The sequence below is a fragment of the Tachysurus vachellii genome, chromosome 6, assembly GCF_030014155.1.
Source record: "Tachysurus vachellii isolate PV-2020 chromosome 6, HZAU_Pvac_v1, whole genome shotgun sequence".
Lineage (NCBI taxonomy): Eukaryota > Metazoa > Chordata > Actinopteri > Siluriformes > Bagridae > Tachysurus > Tachysurus vachellii.
In genome coordinates, this window is record NC_083465.1 from 13,767,427 (window position 1) to 13,793,368 (window position 25,942).

At 34.5% G+C, this 25,942-nt stretch overlaps 2 protein-coding genes across 3 annotated transcripts; both read right to left on the reverse strand.

Moving 5' to 3' along the window:
- Positions 1 to 1,183: 1,183 nt before the first annotated feature.
- Positions 1,184 to 6,214, reverse strand: LOC132847275 (pancreatic triacylglycerol lipase-like). The gene is made up of 12 exons (XM_060872425.1): positions 6,160 to 6,214; positions 5,883 to 6,037; positions 5,376 to 5,498; positions 5,097 to 5,231; positions 4,725 to 4,833; positions 4,438 to 4,557; positions 3,868 to 3,987; positions 3,627 to 3,745; positions 2,735 to 2,864; positions 1,940 to 2,051; positions 1,618 to 1,785; positions 1,184 to 1,310 (listed from the first exon to the last, which is right to left on the reverse strand). Exons 1-12 carry the CDS (start codon positions 6,212 to 6,214, stop codon positions 1,244 to 1,246), a joined length of 1,413 nt encoding a protein of 470 aa, XP_060728408.1. The 3' UTR covers positions 1,184 to 1,243.
- A 6,467-nt stretch (positions 6,215 to 12,681) lies between these two features.
- On the reverse strand, positions 12,682 to 25,832 carry pitx3 (paired-like homeodomain 3). 2 transcript variants are annotated; one of them, XM_060872427.1, is made up of 4 exons: positions 25,606 to 25,832; positions 19,398 to 19,524; positions 16,810 to 17,015; positions 12,682 to 14,073 (listed from the first exon to the last, which is right to left on the reverse strand). In XM_060872427.1, the coding sequence occupies exons 2-4, from the start codon at positions 19,504 to 19,506 to the stop codon at positions 13,507 to 13,509; spliced, it is 882 nt and encodes a 293-aa protein (XP_060728410.1). In that variant the 5' UTR covers positions 19,507 to 19,524; positions 25,606 to 25,832; the 3' UTR covers positions 12,682 to 13,506. The 2 variants fall into 2 exon arrangements, with proteins under 2 accessions (XP_060728410.1, XP_060728409.1); XM_060872426.1 differs by having other exon boundaries at positions 25,597 to 25,832.
- Between the last annotated feature and the right edge of the window lie 110 nt (positions 25,833 to 25,942).

Sequence of the window (25,942 nt, forward strand, 5' to 3'; positions counted from 1 at the left end):
CCAAATAAGCTTTTTGACTTTATCTAGAATCCTTATTACACTAAAATGACCAAAATAAATAAATAAACAAATTTGTATCATACATTTAGCCACACGAATTGCAGTCTCAGAGATTTATTTATGCTTCTAACCATTTCCACACTGATACACTGTATATTGCCAGTGTATTGATGCTACATTTATTAAATCTCAGCATGAATTGCTTTGCTGAGGCTGAATTTGGATCTTATTACCAAATTTACCAAATTTAATGGTTGTACAGTATTTGTGAATGTAAACCACATGATGATATGATAAATGATATGATATAAATTGTAATTGTGGAACTGCAAAAAAGATGGGGATACTCAGAATGCTGAGAAAGTGGGCTAGACAGCTTCTGATCTTGCATCATTGTTGACTAGTATTGATAGTAATCAATAGTAATAGTAATAGACCTTGTTTCTGCTCTTTGCACATGCTGTCTCACATTTCAGTCGATTGCTGTTTTGCACAATACTTTACAATACCTCATGTAACTGCTGCTATAATACTAATATGTTCACTCCAGTGTTTCCACACACATAATATTGTTTGAACATGCAGTATTTACACTGGTCGGGGCTGTTTTTGTGTATTGTCTTTTGTGTATTGTCTTGTATTTTGTCCTGCATTGTTTGTACCAGGTTGCACAGATGCACTTGATGTGGCTAGGACTACTTACTAAGTCCTTAGCTCTGTCTTTGTTTTATGTAGCACCATGGTTGTGGAGAAAAGTCTTATTTCACTGTGTACTGCGTCAGTTATATATGGTTGAAATGACAATAAAAGCTTCTTGACTTAACTTGACTAGTAAGTTGACTGACTCAGCTGCTCAGCTGTATAAGTTAGGTAAATGCAAGTTGCTCTGGATAAGGGGGTCTTCCAAATGTAGCAGGGAAGAAATGAGTAGGGTACCAATGAGTGGAATGAGACACCATACTGCAGCAACCCACCATTCAGAGACATTTACACACTCAAATATGCCTAAAGGCAATTTAGTCACCTGCACATGTGGGAGGAAACTGGAGAACCTGTTGAAAACCTGGATTACAGACAGTAACTTTTACAAACTGTGATTTACCTGCAAACTGCCCCACTATTCCCTCTTCTTTGTGTATAATCTTTACTTAATTAAAATGAACAACAAAGAAATACAATGCCATAATGAGATAATGCTTTATTGAGATGTTATATCTAAAAATTGTGATTATCTGAATTTACATCACTGGCAGGGCGACAGGGTCTGAAGAACATTCTCTCGCACCAAATCTTTTCCACAGAACTTGAACCTGTAACAGAGAAACACAGATATGAGAATTCTGTATTGTTTTGATTGATTGTCCTCAGAACTTAATGTACTGATTCTGTAATCTGCTGGATTTTACAGGGTTTGAGAGCTTTCCTCAAATAAATTATTGTGCTAGGCTTTTATTGTGCTTGGGCCCCTCTATTTATTTATTTATTTGTTTGTTTGTTTGTTTGTTTACTTATTTATTGTTATCCATCATGTATCATAAGTTACATTCTTTTTATTGCTTTACTGTAAACCACAGTCTTGTGCTGGTTAACTTCATAGGAATATATTAAATGACTCACATTTTCCGGTCCCGTCCTCTCTGCACTACTATGTTAGTGGCACCAAACTTGGGCAGCAAAGGGTTTAATACTTTGTTGTTCCATATAAACTTTACAAATGTCAACTCATCAACTTCCTTTTCAACATCTATGAGGAGCTCATAGGTACGACCAGGTGACAACGTGCCTCTGTAACAAATAAGACATAGCTGTCTTCATCCATTATTTCTCAAAATTAGCTCAAAGATTAAATACTGCGGTTTATATGTAAGTTCTGTAAATGTTAGCATTTGTTTTACATATAAATCATAGTAAAGCATGTTGCAGGACATATGATGCATACTTGTAAATCTGATACTGGCGAGTATTTCCATTAACACCATATAAAGCCACCTTGAAGTATCCTAAGTTGCTTCGAGAGCCATCAATAGTGACTGTCACCCTATAGCGAAAACCTAATAAAAAAATTAAAAAAAATAATTTTACTGTCAACAGACATCTGCCAAGTATTGTTCTTGAAATGCAGTCCTACAGGGATTACTAGTTACAGCCAATATAGAGTGATTTAATAGCAAAGTAATTGTCTGTTTGCTTTGTATATTATGGTTTTAAAAGTAAAGTTGACATAAGTTCACCATGTCTGCCATCTAATAGTAAATATAATTGAAGTTCTAAAATATATTGAATATACTAAAAGCAAATATAATTGCTTTTGTGAAAACTTACCAGCATGCAAGTTCTTTGTTTTCAAATTCAGATTTTGTTTGCCACATACACAATCATACACAGTACGACATGTAGTGAAATGATTTTTATGACTGTCCATGTATAAATAAATAAATAAATAAATAAATAAATAAGTTGAAATAAAGTCAAACTCTAAATATAAAGAATTTAATAAGGAAATACAATGCAAATTTGTATCATAAGTTCAATTTAGCACTAGGGTATTAGATTTCATATTTCAAAATACATAGACAACGTAAACTTAATGTAAAAATTGACCTGTCAGTCGGCTAAAAACCTCCCAAATTTCTGCAGTTGATAATCATGACATGTTGATCACAGTTGATGAGTCAAACATTTAATTACACATGTGCGCAGATATACAGTGTAGGTGGATTGCGCAAATACGTACGTGAGAAGGGCCGGGCATCGCCTGTGTTCAGATAAAACTTCATCTTATCCACTCCTTGGGTTACATTAAATTTGTCAGAATGGTGACCCATGAAAGGACATGAACTGGAGGAACATGGAAAGCAATGACCCTAAAAGATAAATGTAGCACAACCCATTTATCTTCAAGAATAAAATGCTCCTTGAAAAAGCATAGTGTCTCTTAAATAATAAAGGAAATGACTCAGAAATGATTTACAGATTCATTCCTCAGCAGATTCAACTTTCTCTAATCCACTGTAAAAATATAACACATTGCTCTCTTTTTTTTATCCATCCTCATCTTTCATGTGTCTGAGATTGCCACTCCATAAATCAGAACGGATTTTCAGTGTGGGAACAAGCAACGTTATAGCTACAGTTTACAAAGAGAGCAACCAGCAGTCCTTCAGGAGACACAGTCACATGAGATCCAGTTCTGTGTCTGCTGGAATGTTTTGCTTTTCCCAACCTTGGATAAAGTGCTATTAGCGAGGACAGCTGCAGAAACAGAGTCCATCAATGGCGGCTCTGCCCAAATCATCTTCTAAATAGATAAGAAACAGTTCACCAGCATATGACTGGCATGTGTGGTAACAGGCTCACCATTTCACTAACACTTTAACAAACTCTAAAGCCTGTGATGTCCAGACAGTCTTACGAAAATTTGAGTAATATTTACAGATGTTTCTTAGATTAACAAGGCTAAGCAGCTTAAGTCCAACATTGGCAGCCCTGGGATTCACATGCACAACCTTTCAGTCACAAATACAGACATTAGCTGCAGGACCACTTTTCCTATTTAAATCGGGATTATCCTATAAGTTTATAATAATGCTTTATTGCTTTAAATGATCTTCAGACTGCGTACTTACAGATTCAAACATCTCTTGGTTAGAGCAGGGGTATCCTAAAAAGCCTGCAGGATTTAGGATGCTGTCACTGTAGTACTTGTAGGATCTCAGGTGATTGCAGGCAACAAAGTCACGGGTACCTTACAAAGGATAAAAAAACACCCTTACTAATAATATTTACGTGAATAATTACAATTATACATGGTGATCAAGTTGATTATCCATATTAAAATCATGGGACATTATTAATATTGTGCCTCACCTTCCCAAATGCCATCAATGTCCACAATTTGTGAGATTACATTCTTTTCACAACCAGGCATGCTTTCCCCTCCATTTGGATAGAAGTCAAGGTGTCCAACTGCTTGAGACATACCAAATCCTAAAAGAAAAATTAAAATGGAATAAATATCAATATGAATGCAGTATGTATATACTGATCTTTAAAATGAAGATATTATGCATACTGCTATATCAATAATAATCACTGCACAGTTTTATCAATGTCCTCTGATGACTAAGAAGAAAGAAAGAAAGAAACAGAACTAAATGAAGTAAATATGTACAAAGCTTAAAATAAAAAAGGTAAAATAAAGGAAGATAAACACGACAAATTAAAATCATAATTATCGTTATAACAGCTAGTCAAATGTACAGCAAAATGTGATGTTATATTATTAGTGGTTGGTTTATAGCCTTTTACTCAAGATTACTAAAATGTACTTTAGCATATCTTTCTTAAATCTAAGGCATTTAAACCAGACTTTAAACCGTGAACTAATCTGTTATAAGCAGTAAGTGAAGAGATTGAGAATCTTGTTTAAAATCTCACCAAGATAGGGGATCACGGGAAGAGCATCTGTATGAATGACATCAACAAACAGGGCATCGCTGGAGTCCAGTCTTACCAGAGTAGGACAGCCCTGGAAATAAGGTTCAGCTGGGTCCAAACCTTAAAATAACTTGTAAAATAACTTGTGTGTAACAAGTTTTTTGGAAACATTACAAACTTTCTTATCCCTACAGTGTCTCTTCTTGTCTGTATTTACACATTCTGTAGATATTATAACAAACAAAACCTTATTATTTATGTATCAGTGCCCAGTGGTCATGTAATACCTGTAATTCTTCCCAGCCTTGGTGTCCTTCGACCAGCCTCTGCAGCTAAGTGTGCACCAAGGCTGTGCCCAATAATATGCACACTTTCAGGATCCTGCTGGAAATTTTCCTGTAGACGAATCAGTATATGTATAACTGATATTTAAAATAAATCATTAAATAAAGGTATTACAAAATAAAGGTTAACCAAAGTGCTAAAGCTCAACATATAACAAAAGTCAGGATGCTACAAGTATATAAATAAAATAAGACGGAACACAATATTCAAGAAAAACAAGATGTTAAAAAAAGGCAAAAAACATGCCAAATATTTAATAAAAAATATTAAATTTAATACATAAAGCATTTGGAGGTTATTTTTAACAAACTTACCTTAAAGATGGATATCATATAAGCTATCTGAGCTCCGATGACTCGAATGTTATTTGCTGCCTGTGTGTACAGCGATCTTGATCCAGATTTCCAGTCCACACAAATACAGTTTATATCCTCGATGCTCAGCAAAAGCTAAGAGAAGGGTGTTATATATGGAGGTAAAAATGATGAAAGCATTACAAATAAACAAAAAAAGTGTTGCTAAAATTGCTATAAGTATACACTAGAAAAAAAATACCTCAGACTTTAACACAGTAGCAACTGCTTTGGTTTTACCTTACACATGTCAAAAAGCCAATTCTCATCTCCTTTGTCGACAAATCCGTGGGTTATAAAACGAGTCTTTCTGGTTGCTTGATATTTAGATGCTGCGATGATGTCTGCGTTTGTACTGATTTCCTTGGAAAAAAATCAACCAAATGTTTTTATGATCTTGAGAGGAGTATGCTTTTGCTACTCCTTTAATTATCTTATAGTGAGGCTACCTATCATTATGAAACTCATTTTTAGTATTCAAACATAAAGGATATATATCAATGACTTTATATTTTAGACCACAGGTTCTCAAATCTGGTTCTTGAGTAGTCTCTGCCCTGCAAATGTTAATGTTTTCCCTGCATTAACACACCCACTTCAACACAGAACAGACTGTTACTGAGCTCTAGACATCACAACATATTTGTACTTATGCACGAAATACAATTTGTACCTTTCACCCCAACATAAACTTTAAATGGTATACAGAAAGGCAGAGAGCTTATTTGCATAGAAGTTCAGACTTACCTGGAAGGAATTAGGGTTCTGCCTTGTGAAAAGTATAAAGCGGGCATTGATCTTCTCGGGACTCCATGGTAGGAGTGCGATGGGCCTTTCAATAGTGCCACTCCATGGATTCTCATCAGAAAAGCAGCCAAGCTTGTCGTAGCATACCTCCGCACCTCACATTTAATTTATTTACATGAAAATTAAAGATTTATTGTGCAGAAGATTAATACATTTTCATTTTGCAGCAATGTGGAAATTCTTAACTGGCAGGCAATTAAATTGGTCTAATTCTTACCATGTACAGCCCCTACAAGGCAGTTTAAAAGCCCTCCAATCCATAAAAGCCACATCTATAATCATAAAACAAAAAACATACTTCAGCAGAATACAAATAAAATCCTATCTTTTTGTTCAGCATCCAAATTTTACAAATACGTACTTTAATGATGACAGCAACTTGAGATATTCCTCAGCTCCCTATATATGTGTTTGTGTTATCTGAGGTGACAGTGGGAAATGTCCAGGTGAAGAATTGGCACTGCACAAACAAACACCTGCTCTATTTCAGAGAATGCTCAAGAAAAAAGACTTTACATGTCATGTTACCTAAAGTCATTTTACCCAAATAATTCTAAATGTGATCAAAGTCCTGTTTTGAGATACTGGCTGACTGAAGGATCTGTTAAAGAAAATTCTTTTATTAAAAAATTGGCAAAATTGAGGTTTTCTATCTATAATATCCATTGCAATAGTCTACTTTATATATAGTCTGTTTTATGAGACTATATACATACGTACACTCGGCAATCACCTGTGGACGTGCTCTTTTATGAAATTATTAGTCAATCATGTGGCAGCAGCAATGTGTATGAAATCAGGTCAAGAACTTCAGTTAATGTTTACATCAAACATCAGAATTGGAAAAAAGTTATCAGAATCCTTTAACCGTATCATGTTTGTTGATGCCAAATTGGCTGGTTTGAGAATTACAAACTTTTTTAAGTTTGACTTTTTTAAGTTTAAGATTAACTGTCCTAAAAAAACACAGGAGATTTGGCTGAAGATTTCATCAGTGGAAGAATGACAATGATGCAGCAAATGTTTTAATGCTATGACTAAATTTTACCTCCAGTTATGGGACTGATGTTTAAAATGCTACTGAATAATATTATTACATATTTTCTAATTTCTGTCCTACTGCTTCTTCTTCTTCTTCTTCTTCTTCTTCTTCTTCTCCTTCTTCTTCTTCTTCTTCTTCTTCTTCTTCTTCTTCTTCTTCATGGAAACCGGGCCTATAATATAGGTATATAGTATATATACAATATATAATTGCCTATAATATAGGTATATAGTATATACAGTATATCAGTGTATAATATATATACTGATCTTTTCAGAAAGGGTGACACTGTTGGAGCGTAAGGTAATGTTCCCAGATCACCCAAGTAGTAATCACCTGCGGGGCTAATGATTTACAGCTGGCTTATTTGATTGTCCTCGAGTTGTTAGGGTGAAAAGCCAGTCCTCCAGATAGACTTTAGTTAGATTTAAAAATAGACAATTTTACTTAACATATTGACAATGACAAGGTCTGTCATGAGTCCTGTTTCTGGAAAGAAAAAATTACAGGTGATACAAATGACTAAGCTATGTTTCCGATTTATGACATTCTCACGAAACAACATCTGATGTTTGTTTTTTGTAAGTTGTCACAAAATTGTACACTCACCTTCCTGTACACCTGCACATTCGTAATGTTATCTGCCAAACTGGCCAATTATGTGGCAAGGGCACAATGCAAAAAGAATATTTGTGGATGTTCATACCAAATAGGCTGGTTTTAATATATTAGAAACTGCTGATCTTTCACACACAACTCTAAAGTTTACACAGAATGGTGAGAAAACAAAAAATAGTGAGTGAGAATCAGTGCTGTGTGTGGAAACAGCTTCTTAATAAGAGAGATCAGAGGAAAATAGCCAGACTGATCTGAGCAGACAGGAAGTGTATAGTAAATCAAATAATCACTCATTACAACTGTGGTAAGCAGAAAAGCATCTCAGCATTCACAATAAATCAAACCATGAGATTTGTTGTGACAGGATAGGAGGTTGTGATAGAAACCTTGATGGGACCAAACAACGAAAGACCACATCATGTTCCTCTTCTGTCAGCCAAGAAAAAGAATCTATCAGGTGCACAGACGCAGCAAAACTGGACAACTGAAGACTAAGAAAAACAATCTCATCATATATTAACAAGGTGTTTCAGTCTGTAAATTCTCCACACACCAGGTGTTTTTTTGTTTTTCAGATCTCTCTGTGAAAACTCTAGTGCATGAAAATTTGACAACAGAAGCTCTGAAATACTCAAACCAGGCTGGTTTGGAAAGGTAGGAAAGGCCCAACACCTCCAGAATCAGGTTTTATTTGCAATAAACGTTATTACCAGCAGATGGCAGCAAAGAGTTTCAGATCATTGCACATGGATACTTCTAGCCGGGTAGTCATTTTTTACGCGGTTGTCTCTCATAATATGGAGTTATTATGATTAAAACACAGAAATGTGAACATGAATAAATGTCTGATTCGATGTACTATTAAATAAACTGCAACGTAACGGTGAATATGGTCATCTGGGACTTTTAATGTCCAGGTTAATACTGTTTGAAAATAGCATGAACATCACATGGAGTGCTCTTTCATTTCCAATGAGCTACAAACACATACGGATTTTTTTTTATTAAATATTAAACATTTTGTATGTATGTACACATTTTACTTTAGAATATATTCCACAGTTCCCTTAATCACATAATTATGTCATGAACATTATTTAAATGCATGCAATAATATTTTTATTGAAGGAAGATAGCTTTTTGTTCCTGTCTTTTCCATTGAGAGAACACATTAGGCCCAAGATTGTGCCTACTAGTTATTGTTACTGAGATATTACTGAGGTATTCAAATAAAATGACCAGACAAACAGGGTCGTAACTAGAACTCAGGACTAAATATAACAGTTTTGATAATAGTGGGTTGTGATTTCCATCACTGTAACCAAACTAAAAAAAAACATCATGGAGACTTCTGGAGGTCTTCAGGCTCCACTCTGAAAACCAGACCAGACTTCTCCCAGATCAGAATAAAACTTATCAAGCCACACAGAGCATTAGGTTCTGCATGGGGTATTATAGGAATTACTGACCTTTCACTATAACACAGAGGTGATATACTGTATGGAGGCAATTTATGTAGTAAAAATAAACAGGTTCCCATAGGCATCTCTTCCACCTCACCTTTTTGTGTAAAACACAGTGACGATTATTCTACAAATCTGTGAGCTAAACAATGTACATCATCAAGAGTTTTAAATACAGAGAAAGCAGTATGATAGATATTTTTGGCTGACTTGATATAATGCAGAATAGAGTCTGTTTTTCTCTCACTTGACTGCTTATTTATTCTCTTGACTTACTCATTTATCTATTTAATCTTATTTATGTTTGTGGTATCTGATATAACATTTAAGCTGTTTGTCTAAATTTAACATTGGGCCTTTATATCAAGGCTTTTCGTGCATATTTAATTTGATCACAAACCCTGAGTTTTAGAGTGAAGATTTAAACATTAACACCCAACACCAATGCAGGTATGTGTTTTGCCAAATATTTACATATTATGAATGCTACTACAGTCCTGCCTTTTTAATAACCTGCTGGTTATTTATTCAGCATTGTAACTTATCATAATATAAAATAAAATTGTACATTTATCATATGGTTTTTGTTCTTTTTGTGTGAGTTTGCAAGCAGTATAGAGCAGGCTGCAGGCTCAAATGGATCCGTTCTGTCTCAGGATTTTGCCTCTGGAATTTTAATCCTGCCAGTGCATTACAATCAGAGGATGGTCCCACGAGATCTGACCAAGGTCTCCAGAGAAGAAAGATCTGACTTGCAGATGACCAGAGGTAATGGGAGCAAGACAGATTTACATAGAAGAAATTCTAGACTATGTGCACAATCCATACATGATGTATAAATTATATTCATTGTGAGGTATGGTGTCTTAATTATGTTACTTATTATAAAAAATAAAAACGCAAAAACGCTGTGCACAAAATGAAATTTCTTTTAAATCTGTGTTCTAAATGAAGATTAAAGGAATTAAAGTGAGCCAAACTATCTCTTTAGAATAATTAAAAAGACAAACTGATCAAAAATACATGGAAACACACAGCATGGTCTCAGTATAATATGTGTTTTATGAACTGTTTGCACGAGCATGCTTGATTGAAGACAGATGGAACCAAATATGAAGTTTCATGTGCCTTTGATCAATTTGTCTTGTTAATAATTCTAGAGAACCATCCAGGCAGACTTTCATTTCTTTAATCCTCATTTAGAACTTTGTATAAAAAGAAATTACATTTCTTCCACAGATTCTTTTTTTATTTTCAGTACTAATTATCATGATTAAGACACTCTGTTCAGGCTTCAATAACTTTTTTCTAAATTTTCATATTAATTTTGTCTTAGTGCTGGGCCCATGACACGATTTTACTGTAACGTTGATTAAAAAAATGTAATTAGGCTGAGACCTTAGGCTATGCATGCAATTAGTGAATTAGGGCACTAGCTCTACATATGAAACCCCCATATCGTTTTGACTGTGTTATGTAAGATATGACTTTGATTATGAGTTTTTGATAAAAGGCTTTCATTATTCCATGATTGCAAATCTTCATCCAACAAGTTTCATAATATTCTCGTCTTGTAGTTTTGAGCTAGTTATATCTCAGATATTATTATTACTAACAGCTATGGTTATAAATGCCAAGTTTGTAATAACAGAAAAATGTGTTGGTTCTTGACACTAGACTTTAAAATATCTGTATACTGAAGAATCATTTATATATTATTTATATATAATATTATAATATTGATTAGCACATATATATATATATATATATATATATATATATATATATATATATATATATATATATATATATATATATATATATACATAAATATAAATATAATGTGTGTGTGTGCGCACGCGTGCTTCATTTTGTTGCTACAGTGCATAGTTTTGTCTACTTTTGATGGGGCAGTAAAAGACCAATACTGTATATTTAGCAATATATTTAAAAGCAAGTCTTGTGTTGTTATAATTAAAATAAATTGCCTTTGAGTAAGCTTTAATGACATCCCTCCTAATCTGTACCTTTCAGACAAATAAGCTAGCCAAATAAAGATAACCCTGTGAAATGGGTCATAGAGGATTAAATAAACACGGGGTATAATTATTATTGTTCACAATTTTGTTTATCATGTAATTTAATCATCTAATCATGTAATTACAATAATACCCAAGGTAAACCTTTCCATTATATACCTCCTCTATATAATATGAGTATGTTCTAATCATAATTTGCCAAAACAAGTTTTACTCATTGGATCAATTTAAAAAATTGAACTGTAAAGGCGACAGATCTCTGAGGTGATCGTTACTTTTCTTGGCAGTTCAAAGTTTTTTGGGGCCAGGGGTCAAGACTACTGTAAATGCGTTTTCTTTCTAGTTCACAGTCTGCTGTGTGAAGTAAACATAGGAGACGAGAGGATATTTACCCTTCAGTGAGATATTGATTCAGAGTGCTGAGAGAGGATCATCAGTGTGACCAAGCCTTGTCTGAGAATACAGATCAAACACACTCACACACAGACACACACACAAATACACACACACACACACACACACACACACGCACAAACACGCACACACTTTCTGTAACTACTGCAAGCAATTTTTCTACAAGTGAGTTTGCCTTCTTGATCTCCCAATAGAACAGAAAGCTTACTTTTTCATTTTATTTTCACTATTTATTGTATTATCAATTGCACACACACTTTCACACATTCACTATTAATTACATCGGGCTCCGTTGTCTTCTGATCCCGTCGTCTGCGCTATTCTGTTGTGATGCTGGCGAGTTACTTTGGTGACATTAATATGAGGAATCAATATGCAGAAAAGCTTAAAGATGAGGTAACACTGTGATAATATGTTTGCATGGTTTGTGTTTTGTTTTTTTAATATCAGACACCTTTGTGAAAAATAACACCATATCATCAAATAGCTTAAAGAAAGCCATAATTGATCTTCACTTTGTCCAGTCCAGAGTAAGTCTGTAGTAAGAAGCAGTTTATGTAGTTGTAGTAAGTATAAGCACAGAGCATAATTACATATCTTGTTTCATTATTAACAATATTCCTCTTTATATTCATATTCTAATTTCAAATAAGATGACTATAAGTTTTCCCACAAAACAATATTCTCTGTAAACAAGTGAAGAAACTGAATTGAAAGGGAATGTTTCTGTGGACAGCTGAAGGGTCTCAGGTTTAGTTAGTCTGTGGCTGGAGGACTGGGCGCTGTGGCACTCTGGAGTGATGCCTCTTATGTGTTTACGTAATGTTGGCCACGTTCCCTCTGAGAGACAAGGCGCAGCACCAAGAATACCCTCCACCCTCCTATTACATGGTGTTCACGATAAAGTGCTGCTTACAGCTAGGGGAGGACTCTACAAGTCTGTAGGTCAAACAGATCATTGACGAGTCACCAGTAACATCTATATCTTTCCATCTCCCGCTCAATTTCGCCCTCGTTCCTGCTGTATGATGTTGTAATGTAACTTAGGGAACATTGCTATTGCCAACAAGTACAAGGAGAGAACAGATTTTGTCCTGAAGTGATAAATATTTTGAGTGCTAATAGGTTCACTGAGCTCTATATTTGTTTCAGGGTGTTACTCATTAAAACAAATAATTCTTTATTTTCATTTTAATGAGACAAATCAGGCTACACCAGAAAAAAAGATTTTTTTCAACAACTGCACTCTTACATACATTATTTTACAGTCATAGACTCCCTTTTTAGAACACCACACAAAACTATATTCAATGGCTTTTTAGTAAAAAAAAAAAATTGAATGTTCTATGTTGCAGCAGAGCTAGAACTTATTTTTTATTTCAACCTATTTGTCTTTCTCTCAAACTAAGCATTGCTACTTCTGTCTGACAGCAACCTTTGACACGACCTCTTACCCTAGGTGAATGGAATTCACAACAAAGATTAAAATTCCTTTAAAATCCACATTTATCCAGGTTCTGCTCTTGAGGAACATGCTTAAATCATTCTTTAAAATACTACATTTCATGGATAATTTTGTCACATACAAAACAGAAAGCCATTATGTACATCCTTTTGCCTGTATGGCAGACACATGTGCCTTAGTGTGGGCTTGTGGCAAATGTATTTTGGACACTTTTCCTTGCAAGGCTTTTCTACCAATGCAGTAAAAAGCATTCCATCGTCTTGTTTGTAATTCACTCTAGTCATGCTGGAGAGAAAGGTTTAAAGATCCACTTGATCAGTTAAAAAGCCAAGTGTCATGATCAAGTCCTTTGAGTCATGGTCCATTTCGAGTTATTTCCTCATGAATCTTATTCCTATGGTCTCTGTTTTGTGTTTTTTTGCCAGTCCATGTTGCTGGGTGATGCCTTCGAATGAAAAAGCAGATTAGATCAGTAGTGGGTTTAAGGACAGGATGGGGATATTCGCATACAAGCAGATGAGATTCATACAGGCCGATCGACTGCATACTGGCATGGGCTTAAGTTAGATACAGGGTTTTGCACAGCCGGGTATGCAAAGTTGGTGTGTTGCTTTGCTTTGAGCCGGAGACTAGCCAGGCTGGAGTTACAAGTGTCTCTGTACATGTAGGGGCTGGCCGTGGTGGCGTAGGGGCAGGTGGCCGCTGACACTGCCACTGTGTTGAGCGTAGGGCTGTTCAGATTGTTCAAGTTGCCCAGGTTATTCAGGCCTGATCCCGGCACCCCTGTCACTGCTGAGGGAACCATGGAGGAAGCCATGTTCATGGAGGGGATGGAGTTAGGGGGGGAGAACATGGGCTGTGAAGACAGGGGGCTAACATTCATAGAGTTAAAGAAAGGGAAGTTTTTGGCTGATAGGGGGCTGCTAGCCAAGCTCTTGGTGGCCCAATTGTTGTATGAATAGCCAGGGTACATATCGTCATATGGCTGCATGAGTCCATTAAACTGGGGACCAAAGCCATTCTTACACAGCTCAGCCTGCTGGTTCCTCTCTCTCTTTCTCCACTTTGCACGACGGTTTTTAAACCATACCTGGATTAAGAGATAAAGAAAGAAAAAAGATCAAAACAATGTTATATACAATACTTTTTTAGTTTCACAATATCAATATATCTAATTTGATATTTTTTTTAATGAACAATGTATTTTCTTGTGTAACAAAACCAAAACCAGCTCAAAAAAACAGCCACTGGCTTTGTTTATAATCACTATTAACACTGCCAAATATAATGCGTTATTTTATTTATAATATTTTATTTTTAAATAAAATATTATGTTACATTACGTTTAAATATATTAACATTAAACCAATGCTGTCAGAAATATTAGAAGAAGAACATACATTGAGTACTGGGACACACTAACACATTATTTAACAGAAGACAACGTTGTTGCCTAGTTACATACACATAAACAGTGCTATTTGCAGTTAAGCCATTCTTCATTCATTATTTCTTATATCATTTACACTATATAATTGAATTTACAATTTCTTTTGATTTATTTTACCACAAATACATGTGAAATGTAGTGGAGAAAACATCACAAAACTCCTCTCAATTTGGGACACACCAGTTCTAATCTCAGACAGAAGGTGAATTGGGGTGCGGCACAAATTCTGTCACACAACAAGAACTTTCACTGAAAAACAGCCTCCTATTTCAGTTTCATTGGACTACGATTGCAATCCATTTAATTCAATCAAACAACATTTCATCTGTTGATTCACTACATTCTGATCATAAACACACATACAGTTGTACAAGCCATTGCATTTATGCATAGCATTAAATTCCCTTCACCTTGTAACTACATTCATATAATTTATGTAATTAACTCCTATACCATAGACACAGAAAATTAACATGCAGGAGGAAAAAAATAATTATCCCAATTCCACAATAAAATTGTCGATCTGCGAATTCAAATAATATGTATATCAAGGACAAAATATTTTCTTTTTTTAATATTTCATTAGAAAATTGCAAAAGTAAATAAAGGACAAGTTCTACTAGTCATTTTGAAATCACATTAAGGATGATTAATTAAACTAATTTATTTCCCTAATATGATCTATGTCAGAGAGAAATGTTGAGAGAGAACTCTGCACATTAGACAAATTTAAAGTTCTATTTTTAGAGGTTTTAGGTGGATTAAAGTTTTAATTGCTAATTTTAATGGCTAATATTGAATTTAGCTCCACAAAATCTGTTTTCTTAAGCATATATTGAGTTTAATAGCAGAGTAAATTTAATGGGTAAAACCATTTGTAATAATAAAGCAGTGAATATTTGGAAATCCGTCTAATTCTCACCACTAATAGATGATATGATTTTATCTTTCATCTCTTAGATACTAAAAAGTGCAAGTAGAAAAATTAACTATATGATCCTTTAATATTTCTGACTGACATGACGGAGGTCTTGCTCTAGTAATGAAAAGCTCATTTGCCAAGCAAACGGTGTAATATACCACATAGTTGCATTATGCCATTAGTTTATTTTAAGGGACGTGGAATCCCCCTCTCTTTGAAACATGTTTGCAATGATATCAATGGTGTTTAAGACTTAAGAAATAACTGAATATCAAATGTTATCTGGATTGCCAGGGTTTCTCTGCTCTTAATTTAGGTTCTCAGCTGTTTTAAGATTCACTGAATCAACGTTATATCTGCATAAAGTTATAGGTTATAACAATACATTTATATATTCTTATTCCCTAGAGACTTAAAAATATAGCATGCAAAGTCATGCTAAAATATACTAAAGCATAGTATGTTTTAGCTCATGAAACAAACTTTATATAGTTCAGTTCAGCTATTTTTATTATATGATGAAGTCTTCCATAAAATAGCCAGTGAACAGTAATAGTAACATGACAAAGATTTTCCTGAAAAAAAAAACCCTCTTTGTCCAGAGTGGCTTAAAAGGTTGCCCAGGTTAGCTTGGCTTCAGCTCAGGGTCATGATTTAGGTTTGGAGAGTGTATTAGAAATACATAGTCATTCAATTGCATAAATCAACATGACAGAGGAAGTATTCAGAATATGTTGCAGGAGCGAATGTCCTGCTAGGATTAGTGGGATACATACAGGGTTCAGGAGGCCACTGATAGACATTAGGACAGGGACAGCGCCAGCCCTGTTGTTCTTTCAAAATAGCCAAGACTGCATGCTATGTGACCTTTCCTCTGTCCAGCATGAATCTGATCCTGTAGATGTCGAGCAGGCATAAAGCCAGTGAATGTGCTGTCATCCATCAGACTAGCAGCCCACCTGCTTTATTCTTTACTACGCTGCAGTAACTAAAAATCCTGGCTGAGATTTGAGAGGAATAGCACTGAATTTGCATATGATTAATAAGTATCTAATTAACATATGCTGTATGCCATTTGTATGCGTTCACGCTGTGTGTTATATTTAAGTGATTTCTGATCATTTGAAACAGTGTATGAACTTATTTATGATTTCTTAAGAATTTTTACTTTATAATTACATGTAAGTGATCTGAAATATAACAATTCAAAATTTAGAACCTGACAAGAAAGTGTAGTGTTTCCACATCAATGTCTCTATATCAAAGACAAAAGGAGAGTAAGTATTTAGAGTAAATCTTTACTCAATGATATAGTAGTTGCTCAGTAAATATAGATTTTCACTGCATTTCTGATCATAAAACAGAAACAAATGCCTGTTTACATCATTACACAGCTGTAAGTGTTATTGAGTAGTGTTCAGTTTCTGCAACTCAGAGTGCCACCAGACACATACCCTCACTCTTGCTTCTGTGAGATTTGTCCATACGGCGATTTCCTCTCGTGTGCTCATGTCTGGGTAACGGTTTCTTTGGAAAGTGGCTTCTAGTTCCTGTAGTTGCTGGCTGGTGAAATGTGTCCTCTGCCTGCGCTGCTTCTTTTTCAAAGAGCCATCCTCAGGGTTTGATTCATCTGTCTGATTCTGATGAGACTTCTCTGTGTCTATATTAAAAAAAAAAAATTCACTGAAATTCAAATTGCTTTCACACTATTTGATTATTATTACCCCGTGACCCGAGTAGTTCGGATAAGCGGTAGAAAATGAATGAATGAATGAATGATTATTATTAATTATTTTTAAAAAAGCTCCTAATCTTTGTTCTTCAAAAAAACGGCATGGGAAAATTGTCTTGTCATGAAACGTTACCCACTAAGAAACACAAAACAAAGTAAACAGCAAGACCAAACAGCATTTGTTATGTCTGGGGAAAATCCTCCCTCACCAGAGCTGTTCTGCAAATTGAAGACCTCACAGAAGGAGCTAAATTAGTTGGCCACATAATCCCTGGATCAGGCATTAGTGACAGGGCAGGTTTGGAGCTGTTTGTATGGGCTTAACTTCAGGAGCATTTTTTAAATCAGCAAACTTTCCAAAACACCACAATTCATCATAAATCAGTATGATTTTTTTCAGCACATTATTGTAAATAGAGAATTTAAAATCGAGATACTGTAAAGAAAAAAAAAACTGTTAAAAGGATTCACACACACACAAAGATTCAAAATGGTGACTTCCGATAACCCAGTCAGCTCTTATGATACATTGCTGAGATTATGGCAGGCTCTTCCCCATTAAATACTCAATTCTGTGTATGAGGAACCACCAAATCTTTCATTCGAAGACTGGTGGCTTGCTCTGAGGTCTGAAGCCTTGTGATAGGTGGATTTATGTGTGTGCTGCATCGCTTGTCACATTTGGCACCAATTAAACATAAATTTATCTGCAGGCCCTTGGCTGTCCTTCAGATTACAGCATTAGTGAATATATGTCCCATAAGGGCAAGTCTGAACCTCTCAATTGACCTACTTAATGATAAAATAAGAAACACAACCCTCCAAAACATCCTAAGTGGCTTTGTATGTGCACTGTGGGATGCAAGTCAATGAAAACGAGCATAGGGATAATTAGGGGACATTCAAAATATTTCCTGATGTATTTCTTTTTTTGCTTAATTTGATAAAGTGTAATATCATTTCATTTTAGTCAATTTTCTCACAAATTATTGTTACAAATAACATATCATATATGTATCTCTGGTACACTGTAAAACCAGCAAAATAAAAAAGCAAATATCAAAATTAAGATAGCAATATAAGTTAAAAAATGAATTTGTTAAGTATGTGAAAAAACGACTATTTGTAAAATGCAATTTTAATATACAGTCCAAAGCTTCTTTTGCTGATCTTATTGTTTCAGATTAATTTGAATACACGCACTTTTCAACTTATTTATAACCATTTTTCAAACTTGTAAATGATGTTTTTTTTTTTTGGAAGAATTAATCACAATAACTGTTAGCATGTTAGCTATTGGCTGTCTGTTTAATATTTGCTGTTTATTATTAAGTGTGAGTTAACTTCATTGCCTGCTAGTATTATGTTTCCCTTTAGACCTTAACCTGCAATGCTAATATGTTCAGTCCTACTTTTGTCCACTGCTGATGTAGTCTTTAATACAAAATACCTATGTAAGCAACTACCTGGAAAAAAAATTCTGTCTGAAAATAAGTGGAAAAATCTAATATAATATGCTGCTTTCATATATAAACCTTTCTTTTTATTTTGCTTCCAAATTGCTGTGGATTTAATGAACTTTGTGCCATTAAATCCAATCTCAGAACATGACCGCATGAGACACAAATCCCCAATCAAATACTGAAATTAAAATCTAACACTGAAAATGAATAGGTTCAATTTTAAGTTAATAATGGGGTCAAAATTGTTGCCTGAAAATGGTTTAGAAAAGCAATCTGCTGTTCTGAACATAATCATCTGATCATCAAAAGATCAGAAAGAAAATGCAGAGAGTAGCACAGAATATACAGTAGATATTCATTTTCTTATTTGAGCGTCCAAAGACATCTCATCAGACAAAGAAAAACAAAATACCTTAAACTCAAACCTAAATTTCATTTAGCAGAAAACAATCATAGCTTCAGGTTGTTTACTGTCATGCACTAACCTCCATCTGGTATATTTCTGTGATTTAACTTAGGATGCAGACTGTAAATAATCCTGATTATTTAACAACCGTCTACTTAATACCAATAGTCCATAAGTTCATAGTGCCATAGATCATTAAAATATGTGCCATATTATTAGGTCAGCATGGCATAAAATGCACTTATGTGAACTAGTCTTTACTAATTTATCATTATATTTATTGTGATACTTTAGTATATTGCAGATTTGGTCGCAGATCATAATACATCATGAATTCATGGATCACTTTCGTATATACACTTTTGGATACTTTTGTCTCACAGCTTTGACCTTGGTTATAGTGTTTGTGTGTTTTGATTAGACTGTAGACAGTAGACTGACCGCTGTTGTCCTGGCCTTTACACGCCGCGTCGTGCTGCGGAGTGCCGGAGTCGGACAGAGACAGTGCGGGGCTGCGGGCCTCGGCGTCCGCCAGAAGATTAAACTCCATCCCCGTGACCCACTGGATCTGGAAAACACCACAAAACACACAGTTTACAATGGCGTAAATAAACCAAAATAAAATGCAATTAAAAAAAATGTCACAGCGCAAAACATGCGCGATCAATTCCCTGGTTGAATAACCGGATAAAACAGCAATAAAAATAAAAATAAATGGTATTAATTTATATTATTTCCTGACTGTAGCTCTCTTTCCTGTCATTAAGCCTGTATACCTCAGTGTCGATCATTTTATTTCTTTTAATGTTTTCTCTGAAAAAACATTGTAAAATCTGAACTGTAATCATCTATAATCTAAGCCGATTATACCTCGAAAATATATAACAACCTGTGTGAAATATGTTCATGAGTTAAAGAATAAAGACTTAAAGGATAATTAATCACACATCGACTATATCAAATAAATAACGTGAAACAAACAATAGAGAATAGACTTTTCTAAAACAACCGAACACCCGCAATTATATACTTTAAACAAAGACTATAATCTAACGTGGCACTAGTCTCCTAAAAGTTGACATTTTTAAACCACCTTAAAGAGAGAGAGAGAGAGAGAGAGAGAGAGAGAGAGAGAGAGAGAGAGAGAGAGAGAGAGAGAGAGAGAGAGAGAGATAGATCTAGGTGATGCTACCATTTTCCAGGCTGCAAACCTTTTAAGGAAACTCCACCATAATCAAACACCAACAAACCTATAAACACATTCATCTTTATATTTACAAGAGAAAATATTGTATAATTGATGTGTCTAAAAACACTTTTGTGGGTCGAAGCGCAAATCCATACACCGTAATAGAAACTAAAATAACAGCTCGTTTATTTATACAACAGCAGTTAACACCTTCCATTTAACACGTGAACTGCTAGTACCTCTAAAGTGCCCTAATGTTCCAGTTTCGCATATAGACTTCCAAAAAAAACGAGCCTGGAAGACAATAATAATATAAACCCCTTTAGAGTGCAGTCATTCCTTCTGCCAGTGCTCAAGGATTTAAATTGGCAGGATCCAATTCATTATAATTTGTATTTCAATTGTGGAGCTGTTAATCTGTAAAACGAAATTTTACAATTCAAATAAATATCTTTCATAAATCAAAACATTACAAAACAATCAGAACTCGACTTTCAAAATATTTGAATATGATGCACATTCAAAAAAGCTCTATTGAATATAAGCCACGGCAAAATATCACAGCTAAATAAAATCCTTTTGTGTGATCAGGATGCATAGAGAATGTCCTACACCTTACACTTTGTTTACTACTGAAGACAAATTCAGCATCCTTGTGTACAAATAGATGCAAAATGCAAAATTAAACATAATAAGCTAAACATACCCCCATAACACCTTCTTGTCAGACATGGATCAGCAAATGCAAAATGTAAAGAAAATGAATTCCTCCATATGATCATATAGATTTCATTCCTATTACTGTGGATACGTTCATTTTGAGGAAACGGTGATGAGACATGATAGACAGGGAAAACGTATTATTATTATTATTATTATTATTATTATTATTATTATTATTATTATTATTATAGGGCATAACGCCTTTTCCAAGTTAAAGATAGATACGATTTAATCCTTAATATCTATCTATCTATCTATCTATCTATCTATCTATCTATCTATCTATCTATCTATCTATCTATCTATCTATCTAAATAAATAAATAAACAAACAATTAAATATAAATATAAATATGTGGATAGGGAGATAAATATATCTCCCTATCCATATACCCTGAATGAAGCTTTCTTCATATTATACTGACAATTAAACGGTAATGTTTATCTTTATGCTGTCTTCTGCTATAAACAGAGAATTATTTTTTAAGTTTTAAATCCCAGTGTGTGACTGGGCTAAATGCGTTTCTGTTAGTGGTTTTTTAGTTGGTTTCAGTCTCAGAGATAATAGTTGGCAAGAGTTTTTTCTCGCTACACACAACACATAAACACAAACACACACACAAACACACACACACACACACACACACACACACACACACACACATATATATATATATATATATATATTTTTTTTTTTTATTTTTTTATTTTATATATATATATATATGTGTGTGTGTGTGTGTGTGTGTGTGTGTTAGTGTTTTTTTTTAGTTGGTTTCAGTCTCAGAGATAATAGTTGGCAAAAGTTTTTTCTCGCTACACACACATAAACACAAACACACTAACACACACATACACACACACACCAACTAAAAAAAAACAACTAAAAAAACACTAACAGAAACGCATCTAGCCCAGTCACACACTGGGATTTAAAACTTAAATAATTCTCTGTTTATAGCAGAAGAAAACATAAAGACAAACATTACATTTTAATTGTCAGTATAATATGAAGAAAGCTTCATTCAGGGTTTATAAATACAAAACCTGAATTTCGATGATTGGCCAGAATGAATGAATGAATGAATATTTCATTCAATAGTTCAAACGTTGAGCTACAATTACATGTCATGTCAATAATTATATTTGATTGATTTGGTTATTTTGACAGAGCAAGATGTCATGGACTTCCTCGGATGAAGACACAGCATTCACAACAATCTTTAACATGTGGTTAATCTGACTCTTTGGGGAGGATATGTGCATTATGTATAATAAAGTAATAATAATAATAATAATAATAATAATAATAATAATAATAATAATAATAATAATAATAATTTTAGCATAATAAATACGCTAAATATGTTTCCTTGTTAAATACAGTTTTCTAAATAAAATGATTGCATCGTGTCTCCAACATTAAACCAATATCCTGATTAAGATGTTAGGACCCTCCGACCTCCAAGTATTTTATAGGCGCTGTTATAGTCCGCATCGCCATTTGGTATTCAGTAGCAGGCCACTTTTATTAGAATAATTGTAATGGTTTCCACTGAGCTGCGATTGCGCTCGTTTCACGCTTGATTTTACAACTTGCCAGTAATACAGTCCTTAACTACACTCACTGTAAGTTTATATTCAGCACCTTTAAGTGTTGAACCTAAGAAAGCTTCAGGCATAAATGTTCTAAGCGTTTACATAAGGTACTTGTGCTTTTCATTCACCACTTTTCAGCACGTATTTTGACAAAACTTTGCATAAGCAAAGCACTGGTCTGCTGGTTTAACTAAAAAAAAACAGCATGCGTAAAAAGAAATGGAAAATAAACATGCAGCGTAGAAGTTGATACGTCCAGCTGTTTGAGTCTTGGTTTAAAACGTACATCTCAGAGCGAGATATTGGTGACATGTATTTATCAAGTAGTTTCATACGAGAAATCTGGCGGAATATATATATATACAGAATATATATATATATATATATATATATATATATATATATATATATATATATATATATATATATATATATAAGAGCAGTGAAGATAATAGAGGTGGAAATCCTCTAATTTTTCTGGAGATTGTTGAGTCCATCTGTTGGTTCGGCCAAGGCAGAATAAGCACATTTCCATTGGCAGCGTTATTAGGCTGGGAATTATTCATAAACGCGTCCAGAATTAATTCCCTGGATTAAGAGTTGATTAAGATGTGTGTCACTTTGCTGTCTGAGAACTTATTAAGGGCCCACTCGAGCCGGCGGCAGATGGAATTTCTACCCAATGTTTGTAGATGTTAATTTCCACCCTCCTAACATCCATTTGCATTTGCCTGTGTGTGTTAAAGCTGCAGCTCTACATATCCGTGAACCGGGAGATGCACAGCTAGCAATAAAACACTGCCAATGTTTATTCACGCAGCTTTAATCTTTGTGCTGGAATACAGATGTTTTTGCTGTAGAGACGTTAAACACCACATCCCCCCGAAAAAAACAAAACATCAAAACATTGCAAATGCGGATTCAATTTTAATGGGAAATGGATTGAGTGGTAGTGAAATATAATCTACACAAAACTGTTACTGTTTTGCAACCTGTCTTAGCTTTCTGTAGCTTTCTGTTGAATCTGAACTTGAAACTCTGACGAGTTTACTTGGTTTTTCTAGACTAATGTTTTAGAAATTGCTATGCATTGCTTTTAAAGATCATGCCTTAGATGTCACGACAGATTAGTTGTAAAATTGTTATTATTTCTGAATTTATTCATAGTGTACTAGTTTACAATGGAGCGTTTGTAGCCAAGTGAGAAGTGCATCCCAATCCAGGGAAAACTGATGGGCCACAGTTGAGCTCGAGCTGACAGGGATTTATTCATTACGTCACGCGTGATAACGTCCACGAGGTCCCTTAACCCACGCGTAAAAGCTTAAACAGTACTATGTCCAGCCTCCCCAGTTATACATGCATTTAAAATCACACGCATGTGGCTTCTAGTAAAAGGTCATTTATAAAAACCGACACCTTTCCCAAAACAGATATGTGCGTTATATGTATCATACGCTTACATGGTACGAGTTTGCGGGAATCAAATTGGAATATTTATTATATTATGTATATTATTATATATAAAAGGAATAGCATTAAAATGATAATGAAGCATAATTAGCAAATTAGCTGAATAGACAAAGAATATTGCTTTTGTCTACAAGCTTAAACCTTATTAGACCACATGGTAAAATAGTTTCAAATAATTTACAAATTAAAGATCATTTTAATTTGATGATAAATCTGTTTCATAAAAACAATTCCTAAAATTTGGAGATTTTTTTTTACTAAGATTTGGAATAATTCGCATGAATTCTTTTCATTCGCATGCCATTTTATATATAAGCTGCCTTATATTAAACAAACTAATGTATTGCAAACTTTTCCATATATTTTCCACGTGTCAAATTATTATTGCCTTTTTTGTGTACAGTTAGATTATTCTGCACAATATATTATTCAGTTCAGAAGAGTCCAAATAAAAAATAAACTCCCCAAAAACTGTGTGCAGTTCTTCTAATGTTGGGTGTAGGCTGCACAATATAGATCTATAATTATGTATTATTATTATGTATCTAATATTTTATTTTTGTTTGCAATCTAGGCGGTAATAAGTCCTAAAGCATAAGTTGGATATCAATAATTGGCACAAGTACATGAATCTTTAAGGGTTAAAACTATATTAATACACTAAAAAACAAGATCAAACACAGCCGGGATAGATTAGATAAGAGGTTTAGTGGAAGTCGGTTATTAATTTACAATACTCAAACAGCAGGCGATTCGGGGACAAACATGGTTGAATTGAGGCATTTAATTGTGATGAATGAAAATGTCATTGTATGACCGACTACAATTTTGTGCAATGTTAATGCAGTTTGTGCCAAAAATGGCCCCAAATGCAACCTGTTTACGGATGTGTAGCATTTTAATGCTCATATTAAGTTGTAGTCCATATCATGCCTGATACACGTTTGTTTTTTCTTTCTAAATGGGGTTATGGCTGTCTTCTGACAAGCAGATCCGGATGCAGTGATTATACAGTAGTTGTATAGTATAATAGTCTATAGCTCCTGTATTATCTGTAAGGCCCATAACTATAATTAACAGGGAAATCCAAGAATAAATGTTCAAAGTAGGATACGCATGATTAAATCCGCACAGACCGCAAAATATGATCTATGCAGAAATATGTATTTATTAGGGTTTAATACTTTAATTAGCTGACGCACTAATTAACTATGATTATAATTATGAATTCAGCAGCATCCGGACATCATCTGAAGAAGTTTGGACATATTCAGAATCTTAGAATAAGCTCTTTACCATTTGTGTTCTTTAAAATGATTTACAATTGAAATAAGTTAGGCTGAAATTATGCATTTAATGTTATAGCGTACATGTACATAGAAAATGTGCGCATTTCATCAGGCCCTGGATCATCATGCCTGCTTTACAGAGATGATGAAAGCATGCAATTTATCTTCCTTGCTCCCGGTTTACGGCCATGTAAGTGCAGCTACACATCATACAGTACACAGGCTACACGCGCTTCTAGTGTTGTGTAGCGGTGAATTGAAAAGGTTTTATATTAGAACAGACAGAAGATCGCATCTCTCTGCGTGATTAAAGCCTACCTCACCTACACACTGTGAGGACTTTTATTTAGAATGTAGCTTTCACTTACGTTAAATACCTCTTTGGTGGAAGTAATCCCCGAAAAATGGAACTTTGCTGTGGCTGAGCTGCTGTCCTGAAATGATGTACCGATCAACCGTCATGTAGAAAGTTCCCTGGACTGCAAAAAAAAAGATGAGAAAGCTCACGTTTCCTTATCTGACATTTGTCTGTCATGAAGGGTGCTGGAAAAAGTGAAGGCTCGATCCCCACACGCAGAGAGGGACTGACTTTATGCTAAAACCTTGTGCGACAGGTCTGAGGCAGAAAGGACTGCCCACATCTCTCTCTCTCTCTCTCTCTCTCTCTCTCTCTCTCTCTCTCTCTCTCTCTCTCTCTCTCTGTGTGTGTGTGTC

Bases quoted from the DNA above. Each gene is read 5' to 3' on its own strand.
- LOC132847275 (XM_060872425.1), bottom strand. From the start codon at position 6,214: ATGTGGCTTTTATGGATTGGAGGGCTTTTAAACTGCCTTGTAGGGGCT. The intron at 5,232-5,375 runs GTAAAACCAAAG...CCCTTCTCTTAG, and splicing joins GGCTTTTTGACATGTGTAAG to CTTTTGCTGAGCATCGAGGA. The intron at 3,746-3,867 runs GTGAGGCACAAT...ATCCTTTGTAAG, and splicing joins CATTGATGGCATTTGGGAAG to GTACCCGTGACTTTGTTGCC.
- pitx3 (XM_060872427.1), bottom strand. From the start codon at position 19,506: ATGGAGTTTAATCTTCTGGCGGACGCCGAGGCCCGCAGCCCCGCACTG. The intron at 17,016-19,397 runs GTCAGTCTACTG...TTTTTAATATAG, and splicing joins TAAAGGCCAGGACAACAGCG to ACACAGAGAAGTCTCATCAG. The intron at 14,074-16,809 runs GTATGTGTCTGG...CTCTTAATCCAG, and splicing joins TCACAGAAGCAAGAGTGAGG to GTATGGTTTAAAAACCGTCG.